Source organism: Fusarium mangiferae (assembly GCF_900044065.1).
Source record: "Fusarium mangiferae strain MRC7560 genome assembly, contig: FMAN_scaffold006, whole genome shotgun sequence".
NCBI lineage: Eukaryota > Fungi > Ascomycota > Sordariomycetes > Hypocreales > Nectriaceae > Fusarium > Fusarium mangiferae.
Genome location: NW_024573926.1, coordinates 2,605,653 through 2,630,515, shown reverse-complemented (window position 1 = coordinate 2,630,515; position 24,863 = coordinate 2,605,653). Strand labels below are relative to the sequence as shown.

General features: G+C 47.7%; 12 protein-coding genes across 12 annotated transcripts; 6 read left to right on the top strand and 6 right to left on the bottom strand.

The window, feature by feature from the left end:
- Positions 1 to 197: 197 nt before the first annotated feature.
- FMAN_03652 (uncharacterized protein) lies at positions 198 to 707 on the bottom strand (the record flags this gene model as incomplete). The annotated part of the gene is made up of 1 exon (XM_041832499.1): positions 198 to 707. The coding sequence occupies one exon, from the start codon at positions 705 to 707 to the stop codon at positions 198 to 200; it is 510 nt and encodes a 169-aa protein (XP_041682956.1).
- Positions 708 to 1,989: 1,282 nt separating this feature from the next.
- FMAN_03651 (uncharacterized protein) lies at positions 1,990 to 2,675 on the bottom strand (the record flags this gene model as incomplete). The annotated part of the gene is made up of 2 exons (XM_041832498.1): positions 1,990 to 2,556; positions 2,616 to 2,675. The coding sequence occupies 2 exons, from the start codon at positions 2,673 to 2,675 to the stop codon at positions 1,990 to 1,992; spliced, it is 627 nt and encodes a 208-aa protein (XP_041682955.1).
- Positions 2,676 to 3,564: 889 nt separating this feature from the next.
- Positions 3,565 to 4,921, top strand: FMAN_03650 (uncharacterized protein; the record flags this gene model as incomplete). Its single annotated transcript, XM_041832496.1, has 3 exons — positions 3,565 to 3,816; positions 3,896 to 4,123; positions 4,418 to 4,921. 3 exons carry the CDS (start codon positions 3,565 to 3,567, stop codon positions 4,919 to 4,921), a joined length of 984 nt encoding a protein of 327 aa, XP_041682954.1.
- A 643-nt stretch (positions 4,922 to 5,564) lies between these two features.
- On the top strand, positions 5,565 to 6,374 carry FMAN_03649 (uncharacterized protein; the record flags this gene model as incomplete). Its single annotated transcript, XM_041832495.1, has 1 exon — positions 5,565 to 6,374. The coding sequence occupies one exon, from the start codon at positions 5,565 to 5,567 to the stop codon at positions 6,372 to 6,374; it is 810 nt and encodes a 269-aa protein (XP_041682953.1).
- Positions 6,375 to 6,731: 357 nt separating this feature from the next.
- FMAN_03648 (uncharacterized protein) lies at positions 6,732 to 7,886 on the bottom strand (the record flags this gene model as incomplete). Its single annotated transcript, XM_041832494.1, has 1 exon — positions 6,732 to 7,886. The coding sequence occupies one exon, from the start codon at positions 7,884 to 7,886 to the stop codon at positions 6,732 to 6,734; it is 1,155 nt and encodes a 384-aa protein (XP_041682952.1).
- Positions 7,887 to 9,035: 1,149 nt separating this feature from the next.
- On the top strand, positions 9,036 to 10,837 carry FMAN_03647 (uncharacterized protein; the record flags this gene model as incomplete). Its single annotated transcript, XM_041832493.1, has 4 exons — positions 9,036 to 9,225; positions 9,280 to 9,687; positions 9,752 to 10,297; positions 10,350 to 10,837. 4 exons carry the CDS (start codon positions 9,036 to 9,038, stop codon positions 10,835 to 10,837), a joined length of 1,632 nt encoding a protein of 543 aa, XP_041682951.1.
- Positions 10,838 to 11,060: 223 nt separating this feature from the next.
- On the bottom strand, positions 11,061 to 12,883 carry FMAN_03646 (uncharacterized protein; the record flags this gene model as incomplete). The annotated part of the gene is made up of 2 exons (XM_041832492.1): positions 11,061 to 12,696; positions 12,747 to 12,883. 2 exons carry the CDS (start codon positions 12,881 to 12,883, stop codon positions 11,061 to 11,063), a joined length of 1,773 nt encoding a protein of 590 aa, XP_041682950.1.
- Positions 12,884 to 13,534: 651 nt separating this feature from the next.
- Positions 13,535 to 15,459, top strand: FMAN_03645 (uncharacterized protein; the record flags this gene model as incomplete). The annotated part of the gene is made up of 4 exons (XM_041832491.1): positions 13,535 to 14,066; positions 14,121 to 14,258; positions 14,312 to 14,582; positions 14,634 to 15,459. 4 exons carry the CDS (start codon positions 13,535 to 13,537, stop codon positions 15,457 to 15,459), a joined length of 1,767 nt encoding a protein of 588 aa, XP_041682949.1.
- Positions 15,460 to 15,558: 99 nt separating this feature from the next.
- FMAN_03644 (uncharacterized protein) lies at positions 15,559 to 16,911 on the bottom strand (the record flags this gene model as incomplete). Its single annotated transcript, XM_041832490.1, has 1 exon — positions 15,559 to 16,911. The coding sequence occupies one exon, from the start codon at positions 16,909 to 16,911 to the stop codon at positions 15,559 to 15,561; it is 1,353 nt and encodes a 450-aa protein (XP_041682948.1).
- Positions 16,912 to 17,738: 827 nt separating this feature from the next.
- On the top strand, positions 17,739 to 19,507 carry FMAN_03643 (putative Arylsulfatase; the record flags this gene model as incomplete). Its single annotated transcript, XM_041832489.1, has 3 exons — positions 17,739 to 18,462; positions 18,511 to 18,830; positions 18,884 to 19,507. The coding sequence occupies 3 exons, from the start codon at positions 17,739 to 17,741 to the stop codon at positions 19,505 to 19,507; spliced, it is 1,668 nt and encodes a 555-aa protein (XP_041682947.1).
- Positions 19,508 to 19,653: 146 nt separating this feature from the next.
- Positions 19,654 to 20,848, top strand: FMAN_03642 (uncharacterized protein; the record flags this gene model as incomplete). Its single annotated transcript, XM_041832488.1, has 2 exons — positions 19,654 to 19,710; positions 19,763 to 20,848. 2 exons carry the CDS (start codon positions 19,654 to 19,656, stop codon positions 20,846 to 20,848), a joined length of 1,143 nt encoding a protein of 380 aa, XP_041682946.1.
- A 698-nt stretch (positions 20,849 to 21,546) lies between these two features.
- On the bottom strand, positions 21,547 to 23,578 carry FMAN_03641 (uncharacterized protein; the record flags this gene model as incomplete). Its single annotated transcript, XM_041832487.1, has 7 exons — positions 21,547 to 21,673; positions 21,722 to 22,561; positions 22,615 to 22,807; positions 22,859 to 22,914; positions 22,966 to 23,088; positions 23,159 to 23,502; positions 23,555 to 23,578. The coding sequence occupies 7 exons, from the start codon at positions 23,576 to 23,578 to the stop codon at positions 21,547 to 21,549; spliced, it is 1,707 nt and encodes a 568-aa protein (XP_041682945.1).
- Positions 23,579 to 24,863: the final 1,285 nt, after the last annotated feature.

Genomic DNA, 24,863 nt, shown 5'->3' with positions numbered 1-24,863 from the left:
ATTGATGATGGAATATGGGATAGAAAATAAAATAGAAGGCGCGAATCAAGATTAAAATGGATTTGGTACTTGCTAGTTATTTAATTACGTCTTGCACTATGCTTCTCTCTACTTTTTATTTGCTTGTCCACTAATGTTGATTTTTGGCAGATTTTAATTGTTATTTTCTGGTCGGCGCTCGAATTTGACAAAGACATTCACCATCCCGCCAACCCTGTCCCTATTTGCACAACTGATCGGGCTAACAGACCCAGGGCGCGTTCTCCGGGGGCTATCATTGCCGCAGGTAATGCCGGGCTAGACAGAACAACACCATCATTAGGCGGGGAAGCATCCCTTGCAGCACTTGCGGCCGTTATGAGGCCTCCGAGAGAGTGCCCAAACAGAAAAACATGCAGGCCGAGAGTGGCGGCTCGATGTCGTATCTGGATGTGGTCGTCGACCGCCTTTTGCACATCCACCACGCCACGATTCCCAGGCGATCTCCCATGACCCCAAAGATCCATTGCCCAAACCTCGAAGCCCTGGGCATTCAACACCGGTATAAGTTTGGCGTGTGACCAAACATAGCGCTCGGCATATTCTGCAAACCCATGCTGTAAGATGACGATGGCGCGCGAAGAATCACACAGCCATCTATGTACAAAGACTCCTGACGGCAAATCAAAATGGATATGATTGGGTTGCGATTCTAGATCCAGCATCATCTTATTCGTTATGTCGTCTTCCGAAGAGAGCGTTGGGCGGGGGAGTTTATGGACCGTTAGTTTGCACAGGATGGCAGCAAAGTGATACGAGAGTGGTCAAGTAGCAATTGACGAATTGCCTTGCTCCAGTTACTTTATATAGTTCAACCTCGGCTCCGCGCGATGCGGCCACCGCTACATGCTCTATACGACCCAGAGTGCGGGTCGCATGTGACTGGTTGTGCCCGCGACTGACAGCTCAGACTACGGCACGGGATGCTCAGGTTCTCTCAGTAGATACTCATAAAGATCATAGTGACTTCCCGAATCCTAAATCTTATTACGAATGGAACAACCGAGCAGCGACGTCCCGAGCGGACTCGGCTAGATGTATCCCATATGTCGAACGGATATTTTCCAAGGTCCGTTCACATAGCCGCACTTGCTCCCTGGTGCTATACCTAGACTGAGCTACCAAAGCAAGCGGCCAAATCAGGTGATAGCAATTGCTAGCTTTACACTCAGGGGCAGCCATAATATCTCCCTCGATGTCGACTTCCCCTAGGAGAAAAGGTATGCTCGCACAAACCAGTTGCGTCCGTCGTTTGAGGTTTTCTGTCGCTACCATATGGCTCGTCTCAACTAAATTAGCATCTACAGAGGTACCTCGATCTTCAAGGTTCGACAGAGATCGACAGCAGTTGATCAAACCGTGGTGGAAGATGATTTGAACCGCATTGTATAGCGTCCAAAGGTTCCCCAACCACTGATCAGAATACGTGACTAAGAAGTGACCATCATTTTGAACTACTTCTTTGAATTTCCAGATGGCGGGAAGAGAACCGATCTGAGCCTCCGTCTCAGCCTGGATTTCTACTGCCTCGAACAGTAATGGAAGCAGTAATTGTCGCGGCTCCTGGCCTGTCCCTTGGCTGAGCCGCAGAACGCTCAAGCGCTCTGCTAGTGTAGACCAGAAATGGCCGACTTTGGCGATAAGCATAGTAATGGCTGTTGGGGTATGGTTGGTATCAGGTCCAGGCCGGGGAATAGTTAGGCATTCATAGCTTGTCTGCGTGATGAAGGAATGGATTTGCTATTCCCCATCAGCGTCTTGTCAATTAGTTGATACTGTATGTCGAAATATGCCTACCAATTCCGAAAAAGCCCAGGAATAGAGCGAACATCCAGGCAATTTGCTTAGCAGTTTCTGGCCACGGGCTTTGTACAACTCAGCGATGCCACGTATATGTGCAGCCTGGTTGTTGAAAAAACCACCGTCGATATTCTAAGTAGACAAACGCGATTAGTGTAAGTAGAGTTTATGTAGCTGCTGGCGAGATACCTCAATTTGATGCAGCAACATGATAGCTGCGACGGTGTCATCTTGCCACGTGTCGGGGACTTGAGAAAGATTATCATTCAAAGACCAGAGGGCACAGCCATAAGACTTGCGCGCCCTTTCGTAGAGGTCTGGTGATTTGTAACGCCGAGAAAGAACTAGATTGGCTAAAGCACATGTGGCTGGCCACAGCGGGGAGGTCGGGGATGACGATGCAAGGAGGTCAGGGAGGAATTCTAGGTGACCCGAGTAAATACCCGGGCGACAAGGAACACTGTACTGCGTAAGAAAATAGTTCATCAAACTCTCATCTTGCAGGAAATTTAGTTTTCCAGTCGATGATGGACTTAATGGTGAGTTCCCGATCACATCTGCAATTGATTGCATACGCAAAGCTGTGGGTTCCGATCCCTCGACATGTATCGCATTGCCCGGGGCGAAGTAGGGGCGCACCTCCAGTGGTCTTTTGTAGCCAGGACAGGGGGTACGGTACGTTTCGCAGCGACGACAACCTGGCTGCCTCTCGTCACACTGATCAATTGAGTGGCAACGTCAGTATGAGGTCCTCGATAGAGAGTCGCGCGACATACCTTAATCTTTCGCTCTCTACATAGTAAACAGCCTGAGCTTTTTCTCCCTGGATACACCATATTGATGCAGTCTCTCTTAATGTTAACTGATTGAGGTGAAATTAAAGAGTTTAGGTTAAAAGGTGGAGTATAGAGGATACATACCTATATAGCGGGCTATTATGTATAAATGCATAACTAGCTATATAGATATAGCTTGAATCCTTAATTTAATTTATTTAAATAGCCCTTTAATTCTTTTTTTAATTATATTAAATAAATAAAAATAGCTATTAAAATTTAAATTTAAATTTAATAAATTAAGTATATAATAAAAATAATTAAATTCTTTATAATAACTATATAACCTCTTAATTGCAGATTTTAGTAAATCGTACTTATAAATACTAATATTAATAAATTACTTATTTCTTTAGACTTTTATACTTTTAGCACTTAGCTAAGCCTTTTATACTTATAGTATAAGATTAAATTTATTTTTAGCTAATAAGCTTATTAACTTTAATTTAAATACTATAAATTAAATTTAAGTACTCAATTTTATATATTATTTAAGTTAAATTATCTCTAAATAAGTCTTAAGGCTTCTTTTAGGCTACTAGCTACATACAGGCTATATTAGTTTATATTAATACTAGTATATTTACTATAGCCAGTAGTATATATAATATTTTACAGACATAAATCTCTATTATTATAATTGCCAGAACTAGCCTAGTTACAGAAGAGGGAGAGTTAACAGGCGTACGTAATGTAAGTATGCTTTATTTCTGCAAAGCAGTATCTGTTTGCTGAGTAATGCCTTTAATCCTCCTTATACAGGAACTTATTTACTATCTCCAAGATACGACTGATTCGCGGCATCGTCTGCGGCTATACAGTCCTGGACCAAGAGATTAGAACGGAAAGAAACGCCAAGCAACTTGTGCTTCAAGCAACACAATTCTCCATGAGCGGCCCGCAAGGGCCTTCATATTTAATAGCCTCGCGTGAAGCGCTGGAAGAAAACATCGCACCATATACTGTAAATGACAGAAAGTGGAAGCCACTGGCACCACAAGGTCTCGCGCCGGTCGTTGTGGATGAGATTGTCGCAAGTGTAATCTCGGCCAAATCTCCGGTAGTTATCACTACTTATCTTGGCCGTGATACTGAGGCTGTACCAGAGCTCGTCAAATTATGCGAGGCACTTCGTGTAGCTGTACTGTTATGTGACACATTTACATTTGTCTAACAAATTACAATGCACCACTTTACTAATAATCCATTCTATGAAATAGGAAGCTTTGCCAGCGTATATGAACTCCCCGCATGACCACTACCTCTATGTTGGCAACCACTGGAGTGAAGGTCTGCCCAATGGTATCTTGGATAATGCAGATGTCGTGCTTGTCCTAGATTGCGATGTTCCGTGGATCAAATCTGTGTTCCGTCCTTGCAAGGATGCAAAGCTTTACCATATCGACTGTAATCCTCTCAAGGTCAACACGTCTCTATTCCACATCAATGTAAAGCTTTCCTTCCAAGCAGACATGGGTATAGCGTTATGGCAGCTAAATAGCGCCATTACGATATCTAAATTAATATTCACAGGTACAGTGCAGTCTTACACCGGTTACATTAGCTCTATACATAACGCCTCTATCAACCAAGTCTAGTCATTGGAGGTGCAGCCTATTATAGGCATCACTCCCCACTTTGCTTTGTCCAGATTGCGTGAACACTACACACTTGAGACCATTGTCTTAAGTGAGGCCATTCTCAACTATCGCCCTGCATGCGATGTGCTCATGCGCTCGCAGCCTGGGACGTACTTGACCTCTGGCGCAACCGCCCTGGGTTGGCACGGCGGAGCTGCCATTGGATTTACAATGACTCATCCAGGCCGACTGGTTGTGGCTGTAACGGGCGACGGTAGTTTCATGTTCAGTATTCCATCTACGGTGTACTGGATGGCGCGACGGTACAACATCCCCTTTTTGACTGTGATTCTGAATAATAGAGGCCGGAAGAGCCTGATGCTGAGCGCCTTAGCCGTTCATAAGAACAGGCACTCGAGCAGAATGGCCCAGGCAGACGATTTGCATGTCACATTTAACCCGAGCTGTGATCACTCACAAATTGCGGTGGCTGCCGGAGCTGATTGGGGAACAAGTGTCAAGGAGACCAGAGAGTTAGATGCAGCAATTGCCAAAGGCATTGAAGTTGTCCATTCTGGTAGAGCAGCCATTGTGAACATCTGGTTGCTCAAGTTTAACGTTAGTGACCGGGTATTTAGCTTGCCCCCGCCTAAACGGCATCGATAAGAGAGGCCGACTTTAATTAGAAACCTTGAAGGTTCTAGAAGAAATGAGCACCTCGGGTTATCCGACAGAAGCCTATAGGTTTTACCACAAGCTGGAATATCTGACTCAATAGGATCCTCTTTCCACAATCTTAAATAGCATGTAAAGAGTTATGTAGTTAGCTACCCTAGATAAATATTGATGGCAACTTATTCGGCTAAGTGAAGACAGGACTGTAATGTATTGCTTTAGGTCCTGGACTACATGCCGTTCTATCCGCTGTTAGAAGCAGCCTAGTTTATGCATTTATAAGCGGTGTTTAGATCGGAGTCTACTCCAAACTTTTTTTTTAAAAAATGGTTAGCCTGTTTAGACCGCGGTCACATACATGTTTCTTTTCCTATCTAATGGCTGCACGTTATTAGGCATTATTTCTCCCTTGAAAAACTGGGTATCGGGACAGGTTGTTCCGTGCCTAAATAGGAAACCCAGAGGCTAGTATCAATTTAGAGAGGCGTTAAATTCCTTGCTTTTAATAAGACATATAAATTCACTTCATACTTTATCTTGTATTGGTCAGGCAGGTCATCAATCGCTCTATTGCCAAGACTAAATCAGGCTGTATAGAAGTCATCACCACATGTCTCAAATTCCAATCGCAGCTATGAACGTCCAGTCATACCAATCACCCTTAGAGCTTGCTGCCCAAGTTGCATCCCTCCCCCCACCACCGCACCTCCTCCTCTTTGGAGACTCTATCACACAAGGCGCCTCTTCACTCCAGAGCGAGCTGGCAAGACGGTATGTGCGCCGGCTTGATGTAATAAACCGGGGCTTCGGTGGGTACAACACCAACTCAGCTTTGGCACTGCTACCTTCATTCTTCCCAGCAGTGGCACCGTCAAGAACTGTTCCTCGCGTCGCTACTATGACAGTTCATTTTGGCGCCAACGACTCTTGTAGCCCTGGCGAGCCTCAGCATTGCGACCTTGACACCTTCAAAGCCAATGTCAGGCGTATTCTGAACTGGGAGGGTGTCAGACTTCACAAGACCAAAGTACTCCTTGTGACACCGTCTCCAGTGGAAGAGTATCGGCTGCCACACGATGGAAAGGGCAGGGCAGACCGAGTGGCGATGTATGCAGACGCGATTCGGGATATTGGGGAGCAGGAAAATGTACCCGTTGTTGACCTTTGGACTGCAATGATGCGCACTGCAAAGCAGAAAGATAATGTTGTTGATGGAATCTTGCCCGGGTCTTCAAGGACAGTCCCCAGTATGGAGCTTGGGCGACTCTTCTACGATGGTCTTCACCTGAACGAAGAAGGTTATCGAATCTATATGGAAGAGCTTTTGCGTGTTCTTGAAGCGGAGGTTCCCGAATGTCGGAAAGAAGGCACCGCCGAGTGGTATCCCGAGTGGATTAGATTTCACCCCCCGTCGACTTTGAGTGCAGCTAAAGATGAATCCTGACTTCCTTGAAAGAGGCTGTGAGGTGAATGAGTCACTGTTTTCCATCCAAGAGAACATCTCAGAAGCTACACAGAAAAGGTTTTAGTGTAGAAGGGTAACATGGGGCATAAGCAAAGAATAGCCTGTAAGAATATCAAGTTAAGAGTGCTAGTCACTGGGGAACAAGTGTTGCAGAGATTTGACAGATAGGTAAAGACGGTATATAGGCTAAAATAAATAAATAACATCTGTTGCTACAAGTTCAGTTCACAAGAAGTAGTATGTCTTGATTTCTTCTTTGCTCCTGGCACAGCCATCGAGGTTGACATTAATGTTAATGGATGATGCTACAAAGAATTCGATCGTTTGGAGATCTTTTTAGTTGAAGAGACGAGGCGAGCGTCGGCGGCGGGCAGCAGCTGACACACTCTTTGCGCTTATGGCCTGAGCATGATCAATTACCACATCTTGGTACTCCTGCGTGCCATAGAATACTGCATAGTCATCGTAAGGGTTTGCGCCACTTGGAAGGTTTGTCCCAAATTGCCAAAAGCTATCGTATGCAACATCACTGTCAATGATTGTTTGTTGCCACTGCTGTAGGACAACTGTGCGATTTGAGGCTGTGCTCTCGACGCCATATTCCTCCATAACGATAGGTTTGCCATACTTGAGCGCCAGTGCTGCGTGATCACGGATCCATTGGTTGCCCCAGGGATACGTGTAACCCCAGCCAATTGGGTACATATGAACGGTACCGTAGTCAAGAGTGGATACCTTCAGATTGGCTTCGAAATCGATTCCCTCGGAGCAGGAGTAGGCGTAGCCGAGACTGGCGTCGTCGGAACAGAGCCAGCCTTCGTCGCCCAAGGACACACGATGTTTTGGGTCTAGAGATTTGATGAAGCTTGATAGAGCTGTGGCCCAGCTAGTGATTACACTGGTCTCGCAGTTCTGGCACCGTGGCTCATTGCAGAGCTGCCAGGAGAAGATTGCAGGAGAGTCTTTGTAACGATTGACGATGAAGGTTACATAGTCCTTGTAGGCTTTCTGAGCCTCTGCATGGGTCCAGAAGCTCTCGTGGGTGCATCCAAAGTAGGCACAGTAAGTGTTGATCCCTCCCAGGTCATCCCAGTTGTTCAGCATGGGTAGAACCAACTGGATGCCGTGCTTCTCTGCGGCAGCAACAGCGGCGTCAAGGCGCGCGATGCCGTTCGTCCCATAATTGATCGTGATGGTGTTCTTGGTCGTGTCGAGGAACTGAAAGTAGACAGGCTGGTCAGTTCCTGTGTTGGTGTTACCAAATGCCCAGACGCGAGTGACCTTCAGTCCACTGTCAGCTATCTGAGACATGGCTTGTTCCACATCGTCATCTGAAGTAAGGTGGCTCATCCACCAGGTGTTGGTGCCAGCGAAGTATTGGCTCTTTCCATTGATGTTGAAGACCGGTGCTACTTCTCTCTGTCTTTGTCGGCCCTTGGTGGCCGATGCCGTTGCAAGAGCAAACAGACTGAGTGGAGTGAAGATTCTCATAGCTATAAGATTCAAGTTGCTTGTAAAGGGGGCTCGCACTATGCAGGGTGGTGGAACTGACTGGTGTTTGACAATTACTGGTAATTAGCAGTAATATATATAATCATACATCACTGTTTTGGGACAATCATGGATGCTGGTGTAGTGAGGTAGACAAGGCACTCAAACATCACCCGGAGTTAGTATGATTAACACGTCATAAGATCCGCACTGAAAATGGAAATATTCGTGAATATCATCTTGCGGTTGGACGGACGAAGTCAGATCCTGAAGCTTAGTGGCTGTTTTGATCTAACCGGGTTCCCTAGCAATAGTGCTGTTACAAATAAAGTAGAAGTGGATACTGAATTCCAGGTGCATTGAGACGCCGAATTGCAATTGCAATAATATCTAGACACTAGACATCCCATTATATTGCAGTCCTTATCTTTCAGTAAAACAAAACTCACTACCCTGTAGATTTCATGTTAGTTACATAATAGATAGTTATCTATTTCTCCGTAAGTAGTACATATCACTATTGTACTGTTTGCCCTTATTGTATTATGTCTCTTCTACCGCTTCTACCGAGAGCCCATCACATTTCTTATCCCCGTCGGTCTGCCTCCCCGCATTCGATCATTCGATCATCTGATGTTGTATTGTGTGCTCTAATCGATCATCCCCCGCGCGCGGGGAAGTGGAGCGATGCTTTTGCAGCAGAGTTTTCGTACTTCAGGTCAATTAACCTATTCAGGCGCGGTCAGTCTCCATCCGGTCTCATTTAGGCTCGGCTCCCGCTCCTAATCGAGACAGTTCGGCGTGGTTGTGGGGCAGCATGTGCTGGCCAAGTGACCAATCCCAAATCACAAAAGACATAGCTGCAGCCATGGTCACGGATCACCGTCTCCTCCACCCAACTTTACTCGTTCAGGCGCGGCCAGCCTCGTCCCGAACTCGCATCCAACATCAACTCATGAATTCGGTTCAGTTAGGGTTGTCCCGTCCCCGCATCTAACAGAGTCGATTCGGCATGGATATGCCGCGCAAGAGTACACTGACTCGCAAGAGACATCATTATAGATATTTAAGTTGTTGTAATCCACAGCATGATGCCTTCATTCTCTTTCTTTACCCACGGAATTCCTCTTCAGCGATTCCCATACCATAATGCAGAAAGAAGACGATAAGGTCGAGGCCGTGGAGAGGGTTCCTGACTCGGCGGCTGCTGATCTGGCGACATCCAAGACAGCCAAAGTCGAAAATGTTGCCTATAGTGATGCCATTGCCAAGGATAACCTCTCTCCGCGCGCACCGTCCATCCTCAAGCTCTATGCGATTATTGCTCTTGTCACGTTGAGTAAGGAGCCTCATAACAATAAGCAGATACCCTACAGATATTGACCATCGATAGATAATTGCGGTAATGGCTTTGATGGAACTATCATGTCATCCATTAACGCTATGGATCCCTTCCATAAATTCTTCGGCACAGAAATGCAAGGCTCTTCTATCGGAGCCGTCTTTGCACTCTACAGTGTCGGCAATATTCTTGGCTGCCTTGTTGCCGCTCCTGCTGCCGATACTTTTGGGCGAAAGTTTGGTATGATGACCGGGTCAGTCTTTGTCATCATTGGTACTGTGATTCAAGCGGCGGCCCAGAATGTCGGCACATTCATGGCGGGGAGACTGTTCCTCGGATTTGGCTGCACCATCGCGGTAACTGCATCTCCTATCTATCTGGTGGAGATGGCCTATCCGTCTTGGCGCGGAACTTTGGCTGGTCTGTACAATGTTGGCGGCTGGTATATTGGATCACTTGGTGAGTTCCAGTTGCATTCTAGTTGCACAGCCAAATTGCCTTTCCTTTGCTGACATGCTCCCAGCATCTACATGGACTGCCTATGGAACAGGCCGATTATCGTCGAATTGGTCCTGGAGGATCCCCATCATCATTCAAGTCGTCCCCGCAACGATCATCTTGTGCGGAGTATGGTTCATCCCGGAAAGTCCAAGATGGCTCATGAGCCACGGAAAGGAGGAGCAGGCTCGAACTGTGCTCATCAAGTATCACGGAGACGGAAATCCTGAATCAGCTGTGGTTAAACTGGAGCTCGAAGAGATGCGTGCATCCATCGAATACCAGGCAGAAATCGAAGCCAGCCAAAAGTGGTGGGATTACCGCATGTTGTTTGACAACAGGGAGAACCTGCATCGATTTTACTTGTTGTTTTTGGTCGCAATATTCTCCCAGTTCATCGGTGGTTCGGTAATTACCTACTACATGCCTGTCATTCTAGAGAATGTTGGCATCACCAGCTCTTCTCAACAGCTTCTGCTCAATGGGGTGAATGTCATTTTCGGCTTCTTTAGCGGCGTTGCAGGTTCGTTTGGCGTTGAGAAGTTTGGGCGCAGACCTTTGTTCCTTTGGGGTGAGTTGATTTCCACAGCCGTTTCATATAAAACTATGACTGACCTTCCCAGGCACCTTTTTAACAGGCCTCGTCTATATACCCATCAACGTTATTGCAGCCAAAGCTCACGGTCATGTTGACACATCTACTGGCTACGCCTTCATTGCAATGATTTTCTTATATGGTATTTTCTGGTCTTTCTGCTGGACGCCTCTACAATCTTTATACCCAAGCGAGGTGCTGCGCAATGACATTCGAGCTAAGGGTATGGCCGCTTCTGGCTTCTTCAGTGGTGTTTCAGGCTTCATCAATACATATGCCACGCCAGTCGCTCTTCAGAAGATCGGCTGGAAGACATACACTATTTTCCTCATCCTGCATTTTGTGGAGTGGGGAATGATGTATTTCGCCCTCGTCGAAACCAAGGGCCGGTCTCTGGAGGAAATCGATGAGATTTTCAAGTCTCCCAATCCTGTCAAAACCTCCAAGCAGAAGCACGAGGTCTTCATCAAGGAGGGCGCAGGTGTCACTGCCGACTTGGGAGCAAAAGAAGCCTAGATGGGTTTGTTGCTGCGGGGGACGAGATTACAGCCGTTATACATCGCGAGGCGAGGTAGTTTGCCAGCCATCGACTTTTAACCTATTGCTTTCGACGCCAAAGCTGGCTAGTTAGGTTCGGATGCCAGTCGTTTCGGTAGTATGGAAACGTGACCGCTTTGGGGAGGGGGGGCAGGTCTTCAAAGTTTATTAGTAGCCTTTTCAAGGCTCAATTTATACATCATTACCATCGTATAGCCCTCGTCCGTCCAGCAATATCTTCGAGCTTCTCTCGCCATGTCCTGAGCACCACACGTGCCTCTCTCGGTCCGGTAAATACAAATGTAATATTGAATATACGAAACATTGGGTTGACTTCCTCCCGCTCTTCCTCCTCCACGTACCCCTTTTTCTCCCTTTGTCCTCCTGTAGTTGCAGCATCTAAAAGTTGTTCCATTTGGTATTCCCAAGCCGCCTCCCTCTCCCTGTCCATGATTGCTTCTGCAAGGCTTGCAGAAATAAGGCTATCCCAACCACCCTCGAGTCGCGGACGCCGAAGCAATGCCACAGCACGGCGGCGGGTTGACTGTCCAATACCACTATGGGCGACAAGGAAGAGGTGCTGGGTATAGGTTATCCTACGGGTCTTGGCAGGATCAAGGTTCATGATCCGCTCGACGAGGTCGACGATAGAACTGTACAAGGCAGGGAGATCAGCTTCACGCTTGATCGGCTCATGGTCATCTGGATCCTGGATCAGGAGGAGGCGATTGGCGGCTTGGAAGAGGTGCAAGGGGAGTAGCGTATGCAGCTCTCGTTGTTTCTCATGCCCTGGAGTATTGTTGCTTCTTGCTATCTTATTCTCAAAGACATTGATAGCTTTACTTATTTCTTTATAGCATCGCGTATGTGACCCCTGTTTCGCAGCCAGCAGTGATAATCCTGCCGGTCCGGACTTGCCCGTTTGGATATCCCCGAGCTGCCTGGCATGTTCTTGAGAGAATAAGATCAGTCCACTGAACAGAGACTCAGCAGCGCAGTGTGCTTGATTGACAGTGTCAGGAGTCAGGCGGTGCGAAGGCCGCGGTGCTGCGTAGTAGCGCCATGTGTTAAGCGGTTTGCTTTGCAGGAGTAAGTTGGGGCTCTCAGTCATACCGCCGTGGTCAAGCGCATGTAACTGAAGCTCAAGGGAGACCAGAATTGACTGTATTGGGGCAGTTGATACCGGAACGGACGAGATCCAACCCTCATCTTGGATGACCTTCTGAAGCTGCATCTCTTTCAAAATTGTCCTTCGTGTTGTGGCGACATGTTGAAGATCGTGGAGGAGATTGCATCCAGCTTGTAGATGGAGTCGCGTTTGCTCGTGGAGTCCCTTGATGGTGCATACATATGTAAATATCGTGCTGACAATAAGCGCTCTCCACCGATCTTCATACCTCGGAGACCTTGAGTCAGTGAGAGAGCGGATGGCCGCATTGAACTGCTCCAGAGCAAACACGCTCCGTGATCCCTGGCCATGTTCTGCAAAGTCCTCGTGAGCAGAACCAAGGCTGACGACGGCATGCCAGATGGCCGCGTCGGACATGCAGACGCGCGGCACCTCAGCAAGCCAGAAGTCGGTGTAAAAAGCACCCGCAAGGGATGGCGCCGTGACTTCAAGGAAAAAGCGATAGCTTCGTACCTCTTGGGGACTCTGGCGTGGCAGGATGAGCTTGAGATCAGCGCAAGCGTCGATGGAATTGGAGGAAGGTGATGTGAAGGTTGAAGATGAATAGAATGATGATGAAGGCGGAGGATCGTACCCGTCACATGTGCGGCCGGTGGATGTGCAGCGCACACAGACAGGCTTGCCTTGGTCGCACTTCACCCTGCGAATCCTGGTGGAGTCAGTGCGTCAGAGTGCTTGGCCTTGAGGGAAGAGATGCACGCCATGCTAGAGACAGGGCTTATGTGAGACGTCTGAACTGACCTACAAGTCTGACAGCCTGTCTTGACTTTGCGATGATATGCCCGCCGTGGTCGACTTGCACCAACTGTGGCCACTTTGGACAAAACGTCGACCATGGCGCACGCGGCCTATGTAGTCTCTCGTTTGTGGAGGTTTTTGGGGTAAAGCGAGCGGACCAATTGGACCATTACTTAACAACCCAAGCAATTTTTCAAGGTGAGCTATTTATACTGAAGTATTTACGATGGAATAGGTAGTGTAATCATTTAATGCCAAACAGGTCGCTGCCGATAAGTGAAATTTGGTATTGAGAAGTTCTAAGCACTAATCCTCGGATTATCGATCTCCCGGCAGGATGACCTTTCTCAAGATGGATAAGATGAGACGATCTATGCTAAATTAGTACTAACACGGCCAAGCAATGGGCCCTAAATTGCCAAGGCTAGATTGAACGACCCGGCCAATCACAACGCAAGTTCAAGAGAGTCGGATGCTCATTTGTCTGTACATACCGTCTTCATTAACGAAATCTCATTACAACTACACGAGCTCAGGTGGCGATGTCTTGAGCGAGCCGGCCACTCAGATGGTCGCTGCCAAATCATGTCTGTTGTTGCCTTGATGTAATCGAGTTCCCATACGTCTACACGTGTGTCCATTGACCGTACCCATGAGCCTTATTCTATAAAGTTGAGGACGTTACCCTTTCTACAAAGTATTATTTCTTCGTCTCTCGTTCTCTCTCTAAGCTTTCTTCCACTCCCATCATGAATTATCTTACTCTTGCCCTTTCTCTAGGTCTTGCTGTCCTGCCACAACAGGCCAATACTCAAGAGACTCCATGCCCTCTCCTAGGTGCCATCTTTCCGCCTGTCCAGCATCCACTCAAGTCTGGTGATTTCTCAGACACAATTGCCCAGCTCAACGCCACCTTCAAAAAGATTGACCGCAATGGCACTCTAGAGGGTTTCAACACTACCTTCTACGTCCAAGCCTTCTCTGCTTCGGATACTCTCTTCCAGCATGGATACGTCCCGTCCTCCATGAAAGGCTTCTTAACTTCAGGGAGCCTCAACGAGGATACTGTGTTCCGTGTGGGCAGTGTTTCGAAGCTTCTTACTGTCTATACACTACTCGCCGAGGTTGGGATAAAGCACATGAATGATCCGGTGACGAAGTGGGTGCCTGAGCTCGCTCTTGCGGCCAGGAATAACAAAGGCGACCCCACCCGCAAGGTACAATGGGACGAGGTTACTATTGGGCAGCTTGCTGGCCATATGGCCGGCATCAGCCGAAACTGTGAGTACCTCCCTGAGTAGAGGCAAAATCGATTCATCTAATACCAGCGTGTAGTCGGATTCTTCGATATGAGCTCCATCATTGAGTCAACTCACCAGAGTCCTGAGTTATATGGTCTCCCAATCCTGAACAAGAAGGAAAGACCACACTGCAGTGTCTCAGACCCATCTCTGAAGCCCTGCTCCCGCAAAGGTTCATATCTTTACCCAGCTTATTGATCACGTTTGCTGATATCTAGCCGACAGAGTTCTTCCAGGGCATCATGACCCAAAGCTTCTTCCCTATCACATCCACTGCGAACACCCCGGTGTACTCCAACGTCGCGTACCAAATCCTTGCCTATGCTCTCGAGGGTATGACTGGAAAGCCATTCAGCAAGTCCTTTCAATCATCGCTCCTCAATCCTCTGTCCATGAGGCGTACAAGCCTCGAGGCACCTAAGAGCAAGGACAACGCTATGGTCCCCGAGAATGAGCAACTCTCGTGGTGGAACATTACCACAGCAGATGGTAGTCCGTGGGTGCAGTTACCCTAATTACACAGCTCGGTTTCATTAACCATACATAGTTATGGAGGCATGTTCTCTACACCTGCAGACCTCACACGCCTTGGTCAATCTATCCTCGGCTCTTCTATACTCAGCCCCTCTGAAACTCGGTCTTGGATGAAACCCATCTCTCATACCGCGGACATTCACATGTCTGTTGGTATGCCTTGGGAGATTCGGCGCACATACGTCCCCCTCGGCCGCAGCGGAACCCGAATTGTTGATCTTTACACGAAAAACGGCGCCATTGGACTTTACACTGCGATTATCGTCCTTTCACCTGACCACGGTATTGGTTTCGTGGCGCTGATGGCAGGAGCTAACCGTGCATATCTATTGAGCTGCATTCCTGACCTCCTCGTGCAAACACTGCTGCCAGCAGCCGAGAACGCGGCCCGTCATGACGCCGTCAAGCGTTTTGCTGGAACTTTCAAGGGCCCCAAGAGTCAGCTGATGGTCACTATGGACGATACTCTCGTGGTACGGAACTGGACCCGAGGTGATGTCGACGTGATAGCCACGCAAGCCGCGCTTACGTGGCCTGGATTAGATGTGACACCAGTGCTCAGGCTATACCCAATGGGATTGGAAGGAAATAGGAGAATGTCTTTCAGAGCTGTCTTGGAAGCCCAAGCCGTGAATGACTCCACAGAAGAGGCTGAAACCAATGAGACAGATGCTAGCTCTGGTCCTTTTAGTGGCGGGTGCTTGTCATGGGGGGGAGTTGACTCATTGACCTATGGCAACATTGGGGTTGATGATTTCGAATTTGAGGTTGATGGGGAAGGTAACGCAACCGGACTTATTCCAAGGGTCATGAGGGAAGTTCTTGAGAAGGTTAATTAAGCCTCGTATTAGATTTAGACCTCCTAACTTATACCTCCCGCGCCTACATCCGCCTTAATTCTAGCCTAAATATAATCTCCTGTTGTATATAATATCACTTTAAAGCGAGAACCGCCATTTATCTCCTTCAGCTGCCGCTTCAACATGACCGTCTTCTGACTGTGTCTTAGCCGCAAGTTTCTTGTTGAGCCATAGATACTGCGTATTGGACACAATGGCAAATACCAGGGCAATAGATGCTAGGGTGAGAATGACCGTGAACCCTGTTCTGTAGAGCGGCGCATCATGTGCTTGGAAGATTTGAGCACCTGCCAAACCAGCTGCGTTGGCAGTCATAATAAGGAGAGCCATGGTGATGGACCGTTCTGCAGGATTCCGAATGTTGACGGCAAGCCAGGAACCATTCAAAGGATGGGCGGCGGATCCCCAGAGTGTTGTGCAGGTAAGGATGCCATATTTGAGATCGCGATTCGTGCTTGTGGCCAGTTGTCTAGTAGCGAGACAGAATGCGAAACTCAGGATAGTGGCGAGAAGAACTAGGAGACCTCGTCTCTGGGTTTTGTCTGCAATCCATCCAAATGACAGATTGAGCGCGATGACAATCCAGCCGCCAACAGATGACAGTGCGTTTGCTTGAAGGCGATCATAGCCGTAGCTTGCAATGATGGAAGGCTGGTATGTTCCGAGTGGCGAGATAATGGCGATGCAGCAGAAGCTAACAGTCAGCTGCGGGTAAATACACCACCTGGAGAACGCGGACTTGATGTCCACCCACTTGACATATTTGTGTCTTGAGCCTTGGGTAGGATTGTCAATGATAACACGGTTGGTAAGGATGTGAATTTCTCTTGGAGTGAAGTACAGGTGACCAAAGATATTTGACGGGTTCGCAGGAGAGTTCGGCATGAGGAAGGCGAAAATAATACCGATAACTATTGTGATGATCCCCTCAAGAAGGAACATCCACTGCCAGCCAGAAAGACCGGATATACCTCTCATCTGAAGGATACCATAGGCAATGAGACCACTGGCCGCCGAAGCAATCATATTACCAAGGAAGAAGGCGGTAAAGCGTCTACTAGTCTCGTTGCGTTTGTACCACTGCGTCAGAGTGTACAAACCAGCAGGAATGAAACCGGCTTCCAAAAGGCCGAGTAACAGTCTAGTAGCATAATATGCGCCAACACCTTTTCCTTTGATGAATGCTTGCAAGGTAGCGACCAAGCCCCAGCAAAGGATTTGACAGCTAATCCACTTTTGAGGACCCAAGCGATAGAGAACGAGGTTGCTCGGCAGCTCTAGCAATACGATTCCCAGGCTGAGGAGCTGATTTCCAATATTGAACTGGAATTGAGTGATGCCCACTTCGGGGAGGAAGAAGTCTGTGAGGGCATTGCCGATGTTTCCGCGGTCGAGCTGCAAAACGAAGAAGCCTGCGATGAGCAGAGGCATGATAAGAAGGTCGAGCTTGCGAACGAGAGCCCGTTCTTCCGTCTCGGACCAGTCAATGGAACGCCGCTGGTCAGGGCTATTGGAGTCATTGTCTCGACTCGAACTGTAGTCATCCACTGTGGATGGAAGTGGTTCCTTTTCGATCATCATGTCTGAGGGTTTGATTGAGAGAACAAGGTAGGTGTTGATGAAGCATTTACGGCACATGGCAAACAGCTCATAATAAATAATTCTTGCAACAAACCTCCCTAATATCTCGCCATCAAGACGCGGCATTTCGCAATACTCGAAGGTCCAATCTATCGCACTCACATCTTCGTGAACTCACAAAGCAGCTGAATAGAGCAATCTGTATTACCTGGCAATAATGGAAGTCGCTGCGTTGTCGAATCGAACACACCAATGAAGCCATGATCCGAGCGACAGCCCGGTCTTTTTGGCTTGCTTAGCGTTACCATCAACAAGGGCTAGCTTCGATCTGTCAAACGCCATCGACATGTGAATCTTGCGTGCTTGGAAATATTGAATCTGGGACCAATGGTAGCATCATCCGAGGCACACTAAAAGTTGGAGTTAGTTAGTGAGTGGGGACGCCGTCCTGACAGAAATGGAGCTTTGCATTTACAACCAAACGCTGCATTCTCGCTGACAGATATCTCAAGGTGAATACATGCCGGGTTTCGGCAGGTTATTGCTACGGCTATGATACGAGTGGTGATGCGCGTGGTTGTTTACATATATAAAATACCTCCTCCTTCTGACCTCATGGTCGAGCCCATACCAGTCCCTCTCCGTCCTTAAAACTCCTTACACTCTATACTACAATTATGGTTGTTGCGAAAAGACCAAATTTTCTTATCATCGTCGCCGATGATCTTGGCTTCAGTGATACAAAGCCATATGGCTCCGAGATAGACACACCTGTCTTGGACCGCCTCTCCAAAGATGGCACACGCATGACCAACTTCCATACTGCTCAGGCATGCTCACCTACACGAGCAATGCTTCTTTCTGGTACAGACAACCATATTGCCGGGCTTGGCCAGATGGCAGAATTCGCCGAGATGAAGAAAAACCTCACCGGAAAGTATCCTGACTACGTTGACAAGCCTGGCTACGAAGGCTACCTCAACTGGAGAGTGGCTGCTCTGCCCGAGATTCTTTCCGACGCAGGATACTTAACCCTCATGTCTGGGAAATGGCATCTTGGGATGACTCCTGACGTGTCCCCGAGTGCAAGAGGCTTCAAGAAGAGTTTTGGCTTTTTGCCTGGTTGTGGCAACCACTTTAACTACGAACCGCAGTTCGAGGCCAACCAAGATACTATGCTCTTGACCTCTGATGGATTCTGGATGGAGAATGAGAGTCCAGTGGATAGAAAGAAAGACCTACCTGAAGACTTTTACTCTACCAACTTCTTTACAGATAAGCTTCTTGACATGTTAAGCAACAGAACCAAAGAGGAAAGGGAGCAGCCCTTCTTCTCCTACTTAGCTTACACGGCACCGCATTGGCCAATGCAAGCGCCACAAGATGTTATAAATAAATACAGTAAGCTCCCCATCGCATACGTCTAAGCACCCATACTGACGAGTCCAGGCGGAAAATACGACAATGGACCCGACCAGCTGAGACTAGATAGGCTGGCCAAACTGAAAGAGTTGGGTCTTGTGCCATCTGATGTCGAAGCGGCTCCTCCTGTTGGTTTCGAAGCCGGTGTGAAGTGGGAAGACCTCACTGATCATGAGCGAGCTGTGTCGGCTAGGAAGATGGAAGTTTATGCAGCCATGGTTGACCTCCTTGACCAGAACATCGGGAGAGTTGTGGATGCACTTGAAGCATCCGGTGAACTGGACAACACTTTCATTTTGTTCATGTCAGACAATGGTGCAGAGGGATCAACGTTGGAAGCTGCACCTGTTGGTCATCCTTATCCACCAATCCAGAAGTTGATGCTGACTGCCAGACTTAGCTCTTATCATCATTCAAGACGCTTGGTGAACTTATAGATGCACACTATGACAACAGTCGCGAGAATATTGGAAATCACGATTCGTATGTTTGGTATGGCTCTCGATGGGCATGTGCTGCCACTGCGCCTTCTCGGGGGTTCAAGGGATGGTCAACCGAGGGCGGCATTCGCTGTCCTTGCCTCATACGCTTTCCTCCAATCTCGTCGGCCCCTGAGACTATTTCCCACGCCTTTACAACCGTAATGGACATACTGCCTACCATCCTTGATCTAGCACAAGTGCAGCACCCAGGAGAAACGTTTAGGGGTCGAGAAGTTGTCAATCCCAGAGGAAGGTCATGGGTCAGCCACCTCGCATCTTCTATAGAGTATCCAAACGTTCACCAGGACGAGGATCATATACATGGCTGGGAGCTTTTCGGCAATCGTGCGATACGCAGAGGAAATTGGAAGGCAGTTTTGTTGGCAAAGCAAGGGGGCGACAATTGGGAGCTATTTGACGTTGAGAAAGATCCGGCTGAACAAGATGATCTATCGAAGAAGAGGCCTGAAATTTTGGAAGAAATGCTGGTGCATTGGGCCACGTACGTTGCCGAGACGGGGTTAGTGGAAGACGCGTTCTGAGGGACAGATTGCGTGATCGCGTTACTGAGGTCCACAGTGGTGTTGAGGGCTGTGGGCCGAAGTCCTTATCACCGCCCGCCCCAGGACGGGAAACTAGAGTAACATTACGCTGTAATCACCTGTTGATTCCATTTAAAATCCTCACCATGACCTATAAGAAGACGCGTACTGGCTGTCTGCAGTGCAAGGCGAGAAAAGTAAAGGTAGTGAATAATATGCACTAGACAGATGAACAACCGCTTACAGCCATTGTAGTGTGACGAGGCGGTTCCATGTACAGCCTGCGTTCGCCGTAGCTCGACATGTAGCCTTACAGCCCAAGAAAGGCCATCGCGAAGCAGGACGCTATCGCCACGAAGCAAGGCTCTGGATCTGGAACCAGCCGCCGACATCAATCATTTTCAACGAATTGCTCCATTTCCTACAGTTGGCTTGACTGCGCATGATAGAGAGCTACTATTTCACTGGCACCTTGTTGCTCACAAGGCCATTGTGCATCAACGAGGATCAGAGGACCTTTGGCAGCACGAAGTAATTCACCTCGCACTCGATCACCCACTTATCCTGAACCTCGTGCTGGCTATATCCTCTTACGAACAAGCGCATACTGCCCACCGATCACAAGTCAAGATGCCTGGAGATCGAGTACGACGGGATATGTACGCCTCTCTGGGACTCAAGTATTCTCAAGCCGCCGCGGGGATGATGAGACACGCAGTAGCAAAAGCCAATATTACTAACGGCCCTGTCTGCCATCTTGCCTCAGTTCTTATGATGATCAACTCCTATGCCCAAGGCTCAGTCAAAGAGCTTGTACGGGTAGAAAATGAGCCTTCTACCATGCTTAGCGACCTTCTCGTCACCTGTAGGCTCACGAGAGGTGTCAGGGCTATTGCGGAAACATATGGTGTTATACGACCAGATCGTCACGAGCTTATACTCTTTGTCACTGAGGCCGAACCACCAGATCATGGGCCCCTCGATGACGTTCTCAGCATGCTTAACTCTTTGACATTTCTTGACCAAGAAGATGATCCGTACACCAAGAGAATTTGTCAAGACGCCTTAGATCTGATGAAGTGGCTGGTCAAAAAGGCGCAGACATCCGAGTGGTGCCCGGCACATCGAGCATCATTACAATGGATTTGCTTAGTTGAAAAGGATTTTATGACGCTTGTCGAAGGTCATAGGCCTGCGGCTCTTGTGCTATTTTCATATGGTTGCTTCTTGGATAAGAGTTATATTCATAATACCTTTGTGATGAGAGGATGGAAAGATGGTGTTTGTGCTGAGATTCGGGATATTGTTGGTTCGGAATGGGCAAAGGCTGTTCTGTTGTAACTTATAACAGCTATGTTTGGTGTATGAGCTTACTAGACTTATAGATACTATATGGTTGAATACCAGACTTCCCATGTATGTTCTCTACGACCTGAGCTAGCTGCAGTTAACGATTGGACCTTTTTAATAAGCCCTCAAGCAATTGCGCTTCCCCCAAGAACGGGTTTTGAGGTATTTAGCTCTCGTTACCGCTTAATAATTCCCACAGCCAAGCGCGTGATAACTTATTAAATATCGTTTGAGAAGCCGTGCTTCTATACTGAGACTCTTGGTGATAGATCCTTTCCACTACTGTTCTGATACAGACAGTGCTTAATGAATGTACCTGACGTTGACGTGTTTCTGAGTCATAAGTTGCAGAGAATAATACAGTGTGAAGTAGGCGTATTGCGGTATCTGATCCTTACAATACTGTAGAAGATGTTTGACGTCTTAATTGGAAATTCATAAAGTGTACCCAGAAAGGTTGGTGCGCTGAGAAGTGGCTAGCTCGCGATATTTTAGACATTTCTGCAGCCACTGCGCTTGCTACCTTCAATCAGGTGCTGCGCTGATAATTGACCCGAGCGCGATGTCACCTGGTTGCTTAGAGGCCTACTATTCTCGCCTAGGAACCCTGGCAGGCTTGGAAATGCATCCATGAAATACACATATGCAATTACAGCCAATGTAAAAGATTAAATTCAATGTCTCAAGAACTAAAGCCTATGGACACTACTGTTCTTGGTCCAACGACGGAATGTCTTGCCGTAGTAGTAGAATACAACACCAAACAGACACCAGAGGAAAACCAAGCTTCCATTAGTCATAATAGGTGGGATAAATCTACAGGAATTAGTGACAGTCAGATCAAGAAACGGGGAGATAGCTTACCCAGCCTTTATACTCCATGGCGTGATGAATTTACTAAATCCATAACCCCAGACATTTTTGTTGACTGTGATGCTAACAAACAAGCTGCCAGCAACGGGCTTATAACTATCAACAGCATACGTGCTTGAGATACTGGGGAGGGCTGCAACTTGGATGCCGGCGCAGGAATATCCAATGAGCACAATAACTTCCCATGGCCAATGGTTCTCATATCCAACCGAGACGATGATATTGCCAAGGTACATAATAAGAACAAATGGTATCATGGCAACCAACCTCATCTCTGGCTCACGAATACCGTTGTTCCTTGCAGTGAGCTTGGCAGCCACCCAGTCAGATAGAGGACCACCAGTAGCAAGGCCGATTAAAGCTCCAGCAAAAATGGCAAAATTGGTAAAGCCGATGGTCTGAGTAGAAAAGTTGTAAGGTGGCGCGGCAAGGACTTGGCTTTGGGTTAGATTGATGGTAAGGAAAGAAGAGCAACTCCAAGAGACGACAAAGCTGGCGAATTGGACGATGGGAAATGCGAACAGTTTCCAAGGGATCCATAGGTCCAAAAGGATAGCCTTGAAAGGATGAGGGTTTGGTTGGAAGAACCGGAACTGCCACTTTGCAGGCTTTCCCCGTCCGAGATATGGATCCCTTGCAGCCGTCTCGCTCGTTGATAGATCAGTAAATCCTTCTGGGGTTGTTCCCTCTTTTTCGGCGCTGGTGGCGTGCTCTGTTATGCCATCACTATTGGGTCTGGAGGCCTCGGTGTGGCTGACATTGGCCGAGCCCTCGATCTTCTCGTTCGCTCTAGCTTCCTCGATGATCTCATTGGGATGAGGGCGGTGCCACCTGATTGTTGTTAGTTGCAAGTCAGCGTGCTCACGGGGATGCAAAAGACGAACTTAGTCTCTGGGAACAGGAAGATGATGTAGATCACCACAACTGCACCCAGGGCCACATTGAACCACCAGAAGTTGCGCCACCCGACGTTGAGAGCCATGGACCCGCCGATAATGGGGCCGATCATCAGTGACCCCATGTATACGACCCAGTACAAGGTATTCCACTTGCCTCTGTCATGTAGGAAGAAGATGTCTGACAAGCAATTAGATATGGGCACTTAACATGTTCCATGTCGTGGCTTACCAGCGATGACGGCAGGTTGAATTGACTCTGCAGGACCAGCGCCAATACCATTCAGCCTGTATCATAGTCAGAAAGTGTTTTGTCAACTCTTGCTCCCGAAAACGTACACACAAGCTCCCATGAAACTGCCATAAGTCTGCGCACGAGCTCTCCAAATCATGGAGGCCAGGCAGATCAAGTTAGACGCAATGTATACCGGTCGCCTGCCAAATGACGTGCTTAATGGAACCCTGTTGGCAGTTCTTAGTGATTTGTCGCAGCTTGGGAAAGGCCCTCTCGGCTCCGGTGTTATGAACGTACCATATGAAGTTACTGAAACCAAGAACCAAGATGCAGACTCCAGTGAACTGCACAGCATCTGCTAGACTGCAGTGAAACGCTTCAATGTAATCCGGAAACATGGGCGCAAGGGAAAGTGGCCCAAACCCTTGGAAAAAAGAGGTCATACTGGCCCCGGTGATAGCTAGCATTTTCCATTTAAGTGACCAGTTGAGAGGGTCTGCCGGGTCGTCTGAGGGTTGCGGAATAAGGACGCGATTAGAGCCCGAGCGATCCTTAACAAAATGATGCGAAGCAACATCTCTCATAATCTCTGTGCCAGGGAGAATCTCGGTATGAAGCTCTGCCTCAATGGCATGAAGCTCCTGCGACGATCATTAGCATGTATGTTGCGTTGAATTCCTCCAAATAATATACCTCATTATTCGAATTCATCTCCATGGTGTTACCGCTGTCCTATTCTCTCACTGCGATGCTGATAGAGTGTTATACAACAATTGGAAGTCTCGACATGCTGTATTTAACATCTACTCACATATATACAGGCATTGCATTTAAATAAGCAAGCAAGGTAACTGCCGATGCTTTTACCGAATTTCAGAGCTACCTTTCCCCTCACGACTCACCTTATATGGGGAGAGGTGAGCTAAAAATCTCCCATTTAAGATAACCTTGGCTATGACAAGCCAACCAGGTGTAATGAGCTGCTGATACTGGGTGGCCTATGATGCCGGTAATCCGTGTGAGGGAGGACTGTTCCCCGCACCCTGGCTCCCCATGGGGAAGGATGGGGAATGCCAACCAATCGTGGGGAGACTCCAACTCATCCCCCGTGGTCTCGACCCTCAGATTGGCTACTGGCGTGCCACCCGGCAAATCGGCATGATAGTGCATTTTTTGGTGCATGGTTTAGTAAATGATCGGTCATTAAGCGAAAGGGTCAGCATCGGTAGTGCTATTGCTGGGGAATCTGGGGTTCTGGCGATTTGCTGGTATAGCAGGCTTCATCAATATACGTAGTGTTGACGAGTACATTTTAGTTTCACACCCTGTTCCGAAATTCCGAATCGCACTGCTCCTGAAGCCCCGTGAATGAGGAGTAGCTAAGCCAGTGCACCCTTAATGAATGGCTAACGTGACTGATCGGCCAGTACGTGGAGGGAAGATAGGCATAATCACCTGGGTCATTACAGGTCCTTGGACTGTAGGCAAACGCCTTTAATAATAAGCATGTTACCTTCTTTTGTGGTGAGTCTCGTTGTGGCATTGGCTCCACATCTTTTCTTATTGCAGATAGAGCGATTTATCTCCATTCAAGGAGAAATACCGTCGTGCTTGAGTTATTACTACTCTATATTAGATGCTATACATAATTTATAAGTGGAGGCTTATGGTCTCTTGAATTGAGATGTAGATGCGCTAAGTAAAGTAAACTTTTTAATATTACTCTCTAACAGTAGCTTTCCTTACCAGAACTACTCTATAGACAAGGACTTATTTAGTTTCTCCTTGTTGTTAAGGCTGTACTAATAGAGCGGTTAATTAGTGGCATTTCTCTTATTGTCCTGTTCTTTCTATATTTTAAATTACATAAGGTGAGTTTTGTTTTTGCCCTGGCTAATTTACTTTATTATAGAATATATTGTTCTTACACTTAGTTCCTTGCATACTCTTAAGTAAAAGTCATGCCTTGTTTAAGTCTTCCCTTTAAGTTAAGAGTAGTTCT